The sequence below is a fragment of the Solea solea genome, chromosome 7 (assembly GCF_958295425.1).
Source record: "Solea solea chromosome 7, fSolSol10.1, whole genome shotgun sequence".
Taxonomy (NCBI): Eukaryota; Metazoa; Chordata; class Actinopteri; order Pleuronectiformes; family Soleidae; genus Solea; species Solea solea.
Genome location: NC_081140.1, coordinates 24,506,760 through 24,520,546, shown reverse-complemented (window position 1 = coordinate 24,520,546; position 13,787 = coordinate 24,506,760). Strand labels below are relative to the sequence as shown.

At 41.6% G+C, this 13,787-nt stretch overlaps 1 protein-coding gene across 1 annotated transcript in view; it reads right to left on the bottom strand.

Annotated features, from left to right (window-relative positions):
* Window positions 1-13,787, bottom strand: part of gbe1b (glucan (1,4-alpha-), branching enzyme 1b) — a 150,242-nt gene that overhangs the window by 85,931 nt on the left and 50,524 nt on the right. Inside the window, exons 11-12 of the mRNA XM_058633707.1 lie at window positions 1,628-1,738; window positions 1,365-1,536 (exon numbers count right to left, since the gene is read on the bottom strand). Of these exons, the coding sequence (XP_058489690.1) occupies window positions 1,365-1,536; window positions 1,628-1,738 (283 nt within the window). The remainder of the gene's footprint in view (window positions 1-1,364; window positions 1,537-1,627; window positions 1,739-13,787) is intronic.

The following is a 13,787-nucleotide window of genomic DNA, read 5'->3' as shown; positions in this document are numbered from 1 at the left end:
GAGGCAACAGTGGTACCCGTGTGTGCCACACAACCCAATAACACGATTCCTAATGGATTTTAGAGGTCGTTATGCCCTCAAATCTGCCTTGAGATGTATTTTATGACTCATCAAGTACCCGGCGAGTTTACTGACTTACATCCAATTAAGTGCTGTGTGAGTCTTTCCTGCAGCGCCCTGCCAAAGACTCAACGTGCAAATTCAGACGTGTGATTGACAGAAAACTCTGCATTTCTTTGTTCTCTCTCTCCTCGGCAGCTCCAACGGCATCGCTTAATGTTTGAAACATATACGGTACAGCCTCACTCTGGAGATTTCCTCATCATCGCGATCATCATCCTCAGACATGTCACTCTACCTCTTCAGTTATCTCTGTATAGCTACATTGTCGTGTTGTGTCTTATGGCTATAAGACACTCTCCTCGGGATAATAGTTTTAAACGACAAGAATATGTTAATATTGGAATGCTCCTAGCTCTCCAAGAGGCAAGACTTTAGGTTTTGCTGTGTTTGTCAGAGAGGAGACAATCTCAGACGAGCGATTCATCTAATTTCCTTTAAATAAAAATAAACCAAACAGCAGAAGGACACGGCTTCATTATCACGACCTTTATCACCATTCCACTGTTCTCCAACATCCACTCAACCACATAGTTACCAGTCTGTATGGTTACTGTGTATGACAGCAGGAAACTGGGTGAATAAAATTCATATATGTATATATATATATATATATCCATATATATATATATATATGGACAGAAGTATTCGGACACCTGATCATTACACCAACAGGGACTGCAATGATGTATTAAAATACATATACAGGCCTTTAATATGGAGTTGGCCCCCTTTTTGCAGCTATAACGTCTTCTTGCAAGATGTTCTTCAAGATTTTGAAGTGTTTCTGTGTGAATTTGTGTCCATTCTGTAGAGCATTTACGAGGTCAGATGTACAGTATATTTTTAACATTGGAAGACCAGCTGCGCCGAAGTGCAAAGCTAATGGGGATCCAAATAAATACATTTTTAAAAAACAAGCACATTTGTTGAATTTACGATGATGTAAAAATGCAAAACAGAGCAAACTGTCACAACTGAGAGGCTCGGAGAGAAAAAGTTTGGCATTTTGTTTGCTATTAAAATTGTAAATGGATTATTGCAATAGTTTTGGATTAAATATTTCCCTAGTAAAAACATTTTATGGCGCCGCCGTAAAAAAACGGGGATCTTACTGAATGGCACATAACAAGAAGAATTACCATCGCGTCTAAACGACTGCGTTATTTTTATTTACTCCGACATTCAGCTTATTTATTTTTTTACTGCACGTGCAGCTGTGACTTTATAACACGATGACTCACCCATGAAGTTGAGGTAACCCTCGCCGCCCAGACTATGAGTGAGGAGGCGAATCATCTTGTGGAGCTGCATGCCGCGGTCAATGACGGATGTCATGGGAATCAGGGAGCTCATGTTAGTGTACATCTCCTTGTCCATCAACCAGAAGGCCAGAGTCTTATCCCCGACCAGAGCCTGCACGTGAAAGGCACAGCGATGCGTTATTATCCGCAATTAGATCGGGCCGGACTTGGTAGAAAGTGAAATCATGGGAGAAATGACCCACCTGATCGTGACTTTCTGCATAGGCTATGCATTTCTCTCCGTAGCGCCTGTTGGTCAGTGTGTAGACAATATGGCCCACGCTCCACTCCTCATCCTTTAACTCCTTCAGGATCTACACGGCGACAGAGAGGGGTTATTGAAAATGGGGATGACAGATGTGTGGCCGTGAGATCCAGCCTCGCTCTGACTGAGTGATATCTGAGGCTCGGCATTTCAGTTTGCAGCCGTCTCTCTACCCTTGCCTAAGTTTTCTCTGGGTTACACACTTCACTTTTCTCAGATCAATCTCTTGTTATGACATCTCTATATCCACACGATGAGTTATGTCTATCTCTGAATGGCGGTAATGGAGTTTTTAATAACTTCAATACAGCCTATGGGTATAAGGCATCAGCTCTCCCCCACCTGAGATGGGCAAGGTCAGAGCCTCTCCTCGGGATTCAACAATAAATCCAAACCGTGGAATCAATGCCCCGACACTGGCTTGCCTACATGCACACTTCCTGCCAAAGGAGCCATTTCCAGGGGTCAGAAGGAAACGAGGCCACCACAACATGCATTTAGAAGCACATCTGCCCACACAGTGCTGCTATACACCGCCTAATAACTCAGTCATACTGGCGAATAATAGCACAGAGCAAAGTCAGGACAAGCGTGTGCACTGCGGTGGGCAAACGGGTGATTTAACAAACAAATACAGAAGCCACAGTATCAATAAGATTCCTGGGTGTATAAAAAAAATAGAGAGATTCTCTTCTCCAGGAACCCTCTGTGAAAGACATGCAGCCTGTGTGATTGTCGGGGGGAGGGAAGGGTGTCGAGTCCAAATGGGTGACAGGCTGAAGTCGGTTCCACGGAATAAGCTGTGACAGGTGATTGACATGTCAGGAAACCTTTATATTACTCTACAGCGCAATAATCCTGCGAGTAAAGGGAGTAAATTGTGGCGATCAATATGTCGGAGATGAACTGGCTGGTCCGACTAAATAGAGGCTTTCTACGCTCTCTCTATATACATCACCATCTGTTCACAATCGCTCTTCTTCACCTTAGCCCCCTGTGTGGCCCCATTAGTCAGCGGCGATTCCACCTCACTGAGGTAAATAAAGCATCATCTACATGAACAACAAATCGTAAGGCCTTTTAACTCCCCGTGCCCTCAGCGTATCGCCTGAGGTCCTGCAGACAAATCAGCGCTGCATTCTTCCGTTTAGCAACAGAACACTCTTTTCTTCCTTTCTTGTGGCGATGCAGACAGAGTTTCTTTGAGATTATACATGTGGTAACAAACAATAGGTGATGTGTGAGGGAATAAAGGGGTTTATAAAGTGTCCTATGTAACTAAAAAGCTAAGGAAAAACAAAGATATAACCAATTACAAGCTATTTTATTTGGAAAAATAAAACATTGTGGCATAGGGTATAACAAACAATGCCTTTATAATGAAAACGATGTAATGATTTCATACTTGACTACTACTTTACTTTAAATTGCATGTACGAGAAATGTAATATATATATACAGTATAAGAACATAACCACAAAAAAACAAACAAAACTAATTAAAATCCGTCCCTGATCCAGTGTGAAACTTTCAGGAGGGTTTATTGGCAGTAATCGAATATACTACCCATAATATATGTTTGTATAATTATACTGTTTAATCATTTTGAAGCAAAAAATAGCCTTGGAAAATAAATAAATAAGAGAAGTAGCTGTAATGAAAGTAGTATATTATACATGGTCACAGACGTAAGAAAATGTGGGAATAAGTAATTTGGCATGAGATATCAATATTTATGAACTGATGACTAAATAAATAGATCAATTAATATATGAATGAATCAAGAAGGAATAGGCATCTCATGCTTTTATTTTAAAAATGCTCATAATCTACCATACATTTCTACTCATACATAAATCTAGTATTTGCAGTATCAGTTTGAGGTACTGTGCACCGCTAAAATGAAATGAAATCCAAACTAAAAAATGAAAACATGAATGCTGTTTCTGACCAAGTGAATATTAAATATTCCAAGCTCTACATCTACTTAATACTGGATAATACAATAAATCAAATTCCTAATGATCAAAGCAAGTGGGTCAACAAACACAAAGTATCTTGTTAAACACGCAGTATGAAATTTCTGCCACTAGGTGTCTCTCAACCTAAACAATAACAAAAGCCCTAGTTTGATGACGTCAAATAGAACCATGGGAACCGATCGACATGAGAATATAAAGCTGACCGTGTCATTAAAAGGCAGCCAAGATGAAACAGCTTGTTAAATTGAAAGGAAATATGGATTTCTATGGATTTCTATGGATTAGCGACACCTAATTGTGAGACTGGAGGCCTCCTCAGCTGCATGTCGGGGAACTAGAGTGGCTTTCTCATGTCAATCGATCGAGACCGAGACAAGACCAAGACTTTGAGGGATCGAGACCGAGACAAGACCAAGACTTTGAGGGATCGAGACCGAGACAAGACCTAGACTTTGAGGGGTCGAGACCGAGACAAGACCAAGACTTTGAGGGATCGAGACCGAGACAAGACCAAGACCGCTAGGGTCGCTTTGCAGAATTTACACGTTGCACTGTGTTTTGTTTTGGAGGTATTTATGCACAGAAAGTCTTTGTGGTTCAGGTAACAACATTTTAATAATAATAATAATCATCTTCTCACAGCCTTTTCTCCTGTCACTCACATGCACTGTTGTGGGGGGGCGTGTGAAAGGGGGCGGGAGGGGTGACAGCCGTTAACGGTGACAAAAATTTTACAAAAAAGTTATTGGTTGTACCTAAAGCAATACGATTCACGCAAAATCTCAGTAATGATATTAACAAGTTCATCCAAGTTCATTGTGGTCTTGACCAGTCTTGAAATAAAATCCAGAGTCCGCTTTGTCCGAGACCGAGACAAGACCGAGTAAAAATGCAGTCGATTCCGAGACGAGACCGAGACCTTCAAAAAGTGGTCTCTAGACCAAGACCGATCTCGAGTACTACAACACTACTTTCCGGGTTACTGTTGAAACATAGTGGCACAAGATGGCTGCTGCCATAAAGCAAGGCCCTTGCCTTAAGTATAAAGACCAAACAGGGTTTTTGTCCTCTCTCCTGTGTCCCTCAACACCAACTGTCCTCCTACACAACATCCATGAAGCTTCTATGTGGTCTTCCTCTGTTCCTCCTGCCCCGGCAGCTACATCTTCATCATCCTTCGTCCAGTACCATCTCAACCATCTCTTACATAACCTGAGGTGTCTCACTCTCTGGTGACTCCCAACGAAAACAGCACCACTGTCTCCAAACCGTACATCACAGCTGCTCTCCTCTTTACACACTTAGTATGTATATACTTATTCAACTCTACCAATTACCCTGAGTGTTGGAGAAGCCTTGGCTTATATAAGTACACCACTCAACAAAATGGGTCCGTCTTGTCATTTTTTATAGTTATTTAATGCAGAACTGCAACATATTATAAATGTATGATATTCCAATACAGCACTGCACTTTAAATTGAACATTAATATAAAGTTTAATAAGAAAATTCTTTCCTGCGGCTCAACGGAGATGCAAAATAAAATAAATCCTGCCAAAATGCTAGTTTAATTCCTCCAGAATTTCAGTTATAAAAGCCAAACAAGTGAATCTAGTAGAAAGTCCCCCGGAGATCACCCCGGCCGCCTCCACATCCACCTACAATCAGACACTTTACACTTCCTTATGAATCATTACAATTCAATTCAACCGCAAAAGTGGTCCGGGAGCAATTAATCCGGCAGTGCGACTGTCGGAGCGGAGACAGGAGTGACTGGGTTGACGACTTCCCTCTCCCAGCAGCTCACCCACATCAGCCCCGACCAGCCGAGCTTCCTGGCTCCGCTGACAGTCCACTTCATCAATGATAATGAGCAGTGCACAAATCTTACTTTACAAGCCTGCTGTCAGGAGCCAACCAGAGTGCCCAGATTAATTAGCCAGAGCCAGAATAAAAAAATAATAAAAAGAAGAGGATGTAGCGGTGCAGGATGAGGTCATCTCCCTGGCTCTGACATGACTGATTTAAAAGCCGCCTCTGCTGCATCACGCGGCGCTCGGACGGTCTGGGTTGTTTTTTTTTGCATTTAGCTCCTGTTTTACTTCTGTCCGGCTTCCTGCTTCTCAAGTGTTTTCAAACGCCCACTGCGGAGTTGAGTCTGCGTTGCCATGGGGACGTCCTCTCCTCACACGTCTGTCCCCAGGCGGCGAACGGAGAATAAAAGGTGTACGAGAGCTAAATCCCACGGATCGACCCCGATGCCTCTGTCTCTTTATTTATTTATTTTTTTCCTCCACAGTTTTAGAGATTAATGAACTTTGTTGCTCACTCAGACGTCTCCGTCAGGAGATTGGATGAGTTGAAAGGAGGCCTCTGAGCTCACCTCGCAGCTCTCCTGTAGAAGCTGAAGGCGCCTACGCCGTCTCAGCCCTGCACCGCCGCTTAACAGGGACCTCACAGGGCGCTACCTGATCCCTCACAGGAACACTATTTCTTCTATGCATGTGCAAACTACAGCTATTTCTTATTTCTGTCAAAACATAAGACAGTTTGAGGGATTCTAAATACATTTCTAGTTACTATTATTATTATTATTATTATTATTATTATTATTATTATTATTATTCTACACATCAGGGGTCAGGGGAAAAAACAGCACTCTCGACTCTGCGACATAAAAGCAGTTGTCCGTCATTGCTTACCAGAAGCCGGACTTTTTATTAAATCATTCTAATTGAAAGTGTTTCCAGTATATGACGGACAGAGTGTTCAAGAACCGCAAATTGATTTTATTTCTCCCCCAGAAATTAAGGAGCGAGAGAGAGTCGGGCCGGCTGATATTTTAATTAAATTAAAATGGAAAAAAAACGGAGCAAAAAACGGAGGCATTTGACTCTGAGGTCAGAGCAGTTGAAGGGCTGAGAGAAACGGAGGGATGGCAGAAAAATTCTCTGCATTGCCCTCTTCCAATCCGAGCCGCGACCGGAGAGCTCTCCGCTTCCGCCGCCTCTAATTGTTCCAATTACAACGCAATTTACTGTAGCTGGAGGGAAGGGTGCTTGTTAAATTAGAGAGCTTTTGTGAAACGATCCATTAGAAGTGACAGCATTTTATGCTCACAACCCGATCACATCATCCAAACTTGAGCCTCATCTGATCCTCTCATTAGGATATCTTGATTTTTTTTTTGTTTTTTTACAAAGCCTGTTAGTCTTCCGCAGCCAGCAAATGAGTCACATCAATCAGTCATGCAGGGGACGCAGCACAGCATGAGGCCTCCCCCCCCCGAGGAGCCAAGAGCAGTTCATTCACGCACACGTGCAAAACTATAAATAAGCTCAAACGGCTCTCTGTCTCTCTTTCCATCTGTTTCCTCTTGCATGTCTGTCTATCTCGCTGAATCCCTGTCTTCACTGCGTCCCCACGACACACACACACACACACACACACACACACCTCACTGGAGGCTCCACTTCAGCCCATTCAAATCCCTCCCTAATTGACACTCTGTGAGAAGAGGCGAGGCGAGCCCCGAGTGCACTCCACCGACTCCACCGAACGCCTGCCTACATGAATTTTGCCGCGCGCTCGCTTTGATCGGACGATTCGCGTGGCATCGAGCCTCGTCGAGGAAGCGACGCGTTTAATTGACAAAAAAGGGAAAACACACCAGAAGAGGCATCTAAATATTGTTAAAAAAGAACTATCCTGAGGATAATCCCGTGGAAGGAGGCTGGTTCTCAGCAGTGCGGCACTGCCACTGCCACTGCCAGTGCAAGCATCGCCAAGGAAGGTCAAGTCTGGGACTATCCCTCCTTCTGCCCTTCTGTTCTGTTCCCTCCATCCCTCACTGCTGAGTAAAACCCACTGCTGTGATGTACAGACTTGATTAACGATGCGTAGACTCCCCCCATCGAGAAACACACAAAACTGTAGCGCAAGAGCACGCATGTGGTGCCGAGGTCACGCGCTTTTGCTCTGCCTTTTTTGTTTTGTTTTTTTCTACTCAAAATATGGCGAGTGCAGGGCAGTGTATGAAGATGTTACAACAGAAAACCACATTCTTTGGACTCACTTAGTCTTAATAGTACAGGATTACATCTTAACACACACACACACACACACACACACACAGACTCTTGTACAGAATTCTATGAGGACACCCACAGACTAAATTTATTACCATAACCTCAAGCATTACAACTAAATGCCTAAATCTAACACTGAACCTAAACTCAATTCAAAAACTCACCCTGAAACCCAAGTCCTGACCCTGAAACAACACTTTTATGGTGTTTCCCTTTCATGGGAAAGGTCAGAGGTCAGGACATTTAGAAGGCTGGACATGGTATATAAGAGATGGTATAAAACGCAGAGTTTTGAATTTACTTAAGTGTTGTTGACGTTGACTTAAGTGTCCTTTCCGAATGTTAAATCACTGTGTTTATCAGTAAGTGTTGAAGCCAATGCCAAACATAAACAAGGAGATGTTAACAGTTGATATTCTGCCAGTAAATTAACGTATATCTAAAGCCCCTCTTCCACCTATGGTCCCAGCTCTCCTCGACTCGCCTCGGCTCAGCATGGCTCAGCTTGCTTGGAACCTCGCCAGAGTACCAGGTATCAGGTAGTGGAAATGCATTATAACCGTGACGTGCCGTGCCGAGGCAGGGCGGGGCGAGCCGAGCCAGTGGAAACACGCCATAAAGTTTGGGAGAAAAGGGTGAGAGGACCTTGGGGAGGACTGCATAGTTGAGTTATCGGTCCTCTGCCCCAGTTAGGTTCAACAAAGATATAATGAGGAACACTCTACAGACAAATTATGGGTGCCAGGGTTACACAGAGGCCTTTTTGATTTGCTAATTTAAATAAGGTCGAATTATAAGTTTTTCTCTGACAATAAGAAGTTTCCGGTAAATGGTCCTCACAAAATATCCTCACCCAGCCGTGAACAGCCTAACCACAACTGTATGTCTAACCTTAACCATAACCAGTTGATGGCTAACCTTAACTTAACATATTAGGCCTAAACTTGAACAGAAATGTTTCTGCCTCATTAGCCTGCCTATGCTCAGGACCAGTTGTCCTCACGGAGACCAAAACCTGGTCCCGAGCAGACTAGTGAGCGAATATACACACATACATATACAGTTAAAGAAAACAATGCACATTCACCAGCCAAATCAAACAGACAGACGCGTCGTCCCCAGAGATAACAGCTGCCGGTCTCCTTCTCCAAAAACATATTTCTAAACTCATATTTGCTGATTTAAGAAAAAAACAAAACACAAAACACTGTGGCATATTGATGATGATGAATGGGTGGCATTTTTATTAATGCAGACTTTGAAGAAAACACCAAAGGGGCCAAGAAAACAAATTGTGACTTATGTACTGATACCAGTACAGTAGATTTATCCAAGTTTTTTTTAGAGGAGGCAGAAAATGGCAAAAAAAAAAAAAAAAAACGCCCTTTGCTGAACAAGACTTAAGACATACAGCAGAATGTTGGCGTCATCAGTGCAGAGAGCAAAGAAGAAGAAAACTTTCCCCGAAACAAACCAAAAAAAACCCCCAACAACAAACACTTTGTTCATATTTATAACCTTTATATATCCCCGGACGTTGACTATAAACGCATGCGTCTTCCGTGTACTTCAACATCAAACAGATATGGACTTTTATACCCGATGGCTGCACAGTTATAACCAATGTTTTCCCATCGTGGGCCATTAAGTACTTTCACAGTGGCAGTTGGGGCTGAAGTGCGGCGCTAAAGGGTGCTTCAGCAGTTGTTGTGGAAGGACGGAGGATATTTGGCGCCCAGAAATTTCCCATCCAGTCTGGAGCGAAAGCTGGACGCTAACATCTCACTCAAGAGCATCATCTTGTTTGCCAGTAATGATTACAAAGTACTCTTAGCAGTGATATTAAATATTTAGGTTGTTTTTGTAACATTACAAGTTTGACAATAAAGTTACTCTTCCTGTTATTCGGCCATGTTAAGACTTTTCATTTTATTTTTAAATTAGTTTGGGTAAATTCTAGTGTTTAAATTCTTCATATTTGCATGAAACACTATTTTAATTATTTGACTTCAATTACAAATCTACATCCTCTAAATTAAAACCACCATGTTTGCCCAAGTGAAATGCTTTTGTCAATTATATATGAGATGTAAGAGTTTAACACAAAGAGCAGTGAGAAGGTCTTGATGCGGTGTGTGTGTGTGTGTGCGCGCCGCTAATTAAAACCACTTTAAAGTCATATTCGGGGTATTTACATAAAAGATATCCTGCTCTCGCTGTGCTGCAGCTATCAGTATGCAAAGTAAAGAGAGAGAGATGAAATAATGTCATTTTTAGACTCTGCAGTGGGGAAAGAATCGCGGCAATGAATAAAGACGGCCTTCTGTGCCGGATAAAAGCTTGGATTCTGTACAATATTGATCACCGCACCAGGAAACAAAATGTGCTTGTGATTTAAGACGGTCAATGATTTTTGCTCTATCCGGAACGAATAAGTAAACGATCTTTTTCATTGTCTTCAAAAAGTCTGCTACAGGAAATATCTTCATCGACACAAAAAGCCCAAAATGCCTATAAATGCTGTAGTACATATGTCAGGCCGGTAGGTGGTGCTGTAACGCTGCTACACCAAAAACATTGAGGAAAACATTGAGCATTGCGAGGCCTTGTTTTGTTTTTTAAATAAAGCTTTTCTCGAACAGGTGAGTCCATGACATCATCATTTTCCCAAAGTAATGTGTAAAGAAATGTGACCAAAAAACAAAACAAGAATCGAAGTAAGAAAGTCAATTTGTAATTCTAGACATATTTAGGGTGTTTTTTGACTCACTTTTGAGATTTTCCCACCCGATTTCAAATTCAGGTTTTCTAAAACACGTGTGGATGAAACGCCGACCCGGTTAAAAACTTTTCACCTACATTTGTTTTCGTGCGGACAGCCCCTAGTGTATGTTTTTGTAGCTATGGTGAAAATAATGTACTGTAAAAATGTTACGTACATTAACCCTAAGAACACAGAGCATTTTGGCTGCTTTTTTCCATTTCAATGTTTAAACATGAGGTATATTCGTTCTATTTTGTCACTTCTGCACAGTTATTGCTACTTTCAACTCACTATTAAAAATGTCCATATAAGGAGTTGTGTATTATTCCTAAGGCAAATTATCAAGGATGCCCTTGCGGCACAGAACCGTGCAAAAGTGAAAGAGAGAAACAACGCTTCTTCTCCTGTGGTCGAGACATTTTTGAGAAAGGTACTGAGGATTTTTCAGCTCCAGTATCGTTCAGTATTTACGTTGCTGAGCAGCTGACTGCTCTCTGCTCGCGCTGCTGGCTGTTGAAGTGCTATGAGCCGTGTTTATGTACAGCATGTGACACGACAGAAGCCAGTGAAGCCAGTATGAAGCCAGTATTTCAGTTTAACATGATTCCCGCAAAACTCTGGTGTCACGTCATAATCGTTTTATGACTTTGTAGAATACACGACTTACATATATTACCTTTAATGTTATTTCCTGGTATTTATGTGTGTGAGATGAGTCACCGCTGCTGCTACTGTGTGAAGTAGTGTTTTGAGTGAAAATGAGCTTAAAGCTTAAAGTCGTCCTTTTTGTCGTGTTTCTTCTGGGGTTTTTCTTCTCTGTGCTAGTGTGGACACATTACTGTGACTGACGCTAACCTTCACAAAACAGGGGAAAAACACTAAAAATGAGACAGAAAACTGCTTTGCCCGACAGTGTTTACACACTCCTCCAAACAAAGAAAGGAAAATGTGGTCAACGTGTTAAATAATTTTCAAATTTGTACGACTTCAGAAGAAAAATACGATTAAAAGTAAAGAGAAAAAAAGAAAATGGAAGTTCAAATCATTCTCTATTTCAACTCTGTTCAAATGCAATTAGACTTTCAAAATATCAACTTAAGTTGAAAGGCTCATTGAAGTCTGAAAAGCAACAGAAATCTGGTCAAGGGAACTCGCGCTGAAATGACTGTCCAGGCTTTACAGCGATAAACTGTCATGCTCCACTGCCATTTAATGAAAAGCATTAATCGAAAACTCAGTTCACTTCAATTAAAACTTATATTAAATCAAAAAGGGACAAAAAAAAAACAATTGGTCATTTTCTTCTTTAATTCATTAGAGGGGAAAAAAGGATTCTCTATATTTCCCCTGACAGTGTGGAGGAGGATGACGCGAGGACGAGGATCTGTTTTTGTTGGGCTCTGGCTTTGAATTCAATATATTAAAAAAAAGGAAATAACTTTTTCTGTCGCATCCTTTAAAAGTTCCCCAAGGACAGACATTTCAGACTGAATAATGAACTGAAGTGAAATGCAAGAGCGACAGTCAGCTTATTCAAATGCTCCACTTCCGAAAAAAAAGAAAATAAAATAATAATCACAAGAAATTTCCTCTGGATCCGTGTTTAGATGCCCTTCATGTTCACACAATCAAAACGCGGCAACCTTCACACTCACATCAAGTGAATGTATACATTTAAATCCTTTCTGATCGACGGGAAACGTTAATTATGGACACATACGGCTAATGCTTTTAGTGTCCTGACGTTTGCTCTGATTTAGAAGTAAACACAACAGGAGACCACGTACATGTAGATATGTCATGCCTCTTTCTCCAGAACGACAATTATGTTTGATCTGTTCTACATTTCTCAAAGATGTACATGTATTTACTGTAGGAAATTCAAATACGACTGTAATAAACCAGGAGGCCTTGCAATAACTCACTAAATAAATCACTAGGACTGTGCGTCTGGGCGCTAGACCACAGGGTGAACCACCTTCTTGATTTTTTTGCTTAGAATTGAGATCACAATTCTCTGGCACGATTTTTTTTCACAAACATCGAAATGTTTATTGCACTCATGAACAAAAGATTGCAGACGTAGTACTGCGCAGGTTTTCATTGACATCCATTTGGTATTTATTTCTCCTTAGCAGACACTTGCTCCTATGTTCTGTGCCGCACTCACTCGGCGCCCACTGCTTGTAAACTCTCAACAGCAGACTGAATAACGCGATGTAAAGGCGCTTCATATGTCGAGAGAGAAGGCAGCGACAGGGCTGTGTTCGCGGTAAGAAACTCGATCATCATATCCCCCCCTACCAGGAAATGCTGCATCATAAGCGTGAAAGACTAAATATCTTCCTTATAGAAACAGCAGAAACAATGTGTAGGAAAAGCCAAAAGAAAACCCACTTTATTTTCTACTTCACCTGGTGCCATTTATTGTATTATTAGCGGAGCAGCTAAATGTAGCAGTTAAAAAACCATTCTGCTGGCGTCTGTATGAACCACTGTCCCGTTCAATTTAGATAAACGTCAGACTAACGTGGGAACGTGACTTGTGCGTTATTGTCTCAAGAAGACGTATCATTACAATGTGGTTTAAAAAAAGAAAGGGAGAAAACGAAATGTAATTATTGATACTATTGAAGTGCAACACAGGCAGAATTGCAATAAATCCGAATTGAATCTGCACCCATGTATCATGACACAATACAATTGTGACAGGAGCGCACGGCCTGAGAGCAGCATCATTGTAGAAGACGTATAATGCAATTTAAAATTCACAAGTCGTATAAAGCAACTTCATACAAAAAACATCAATTGAATAACTTTTACGACGCGGGTCTTTAAAACTGAAAACTATCGGCTTAAATCAGGATTCACGCTATTGGATTGGAATTAAATACACGGTTCAGGCCTGTGTCGTTTTTCTAATCTTTAGAGTTTTTGTGCGAAAATGTTTCTCGTGAACTCCCGACATTTCAGAAGGCAGTCGATAATGTTTGGACCGTTCATCTCTCTGCATCTTGCCATTCATTGCTCAGTGTATCGAGCCTTGCTGTCCGCTCTTGTTACACCAGTGCACAACAGTGCACAACAGACATGATCCTGAAACATTTCTGTACACTTGAAAGTGTCATAAAAGCATCCAAAGCTGGGTAAGTGTAAGACATCGCAAGGCTACTTTGTCACTCACAAGTTTCTCTGTAGATTTTAAGGCGACAGTGTCTGTAAAGGTGGCTGGGAAGGGAAATAAGAACAAGAGGGACATTCAA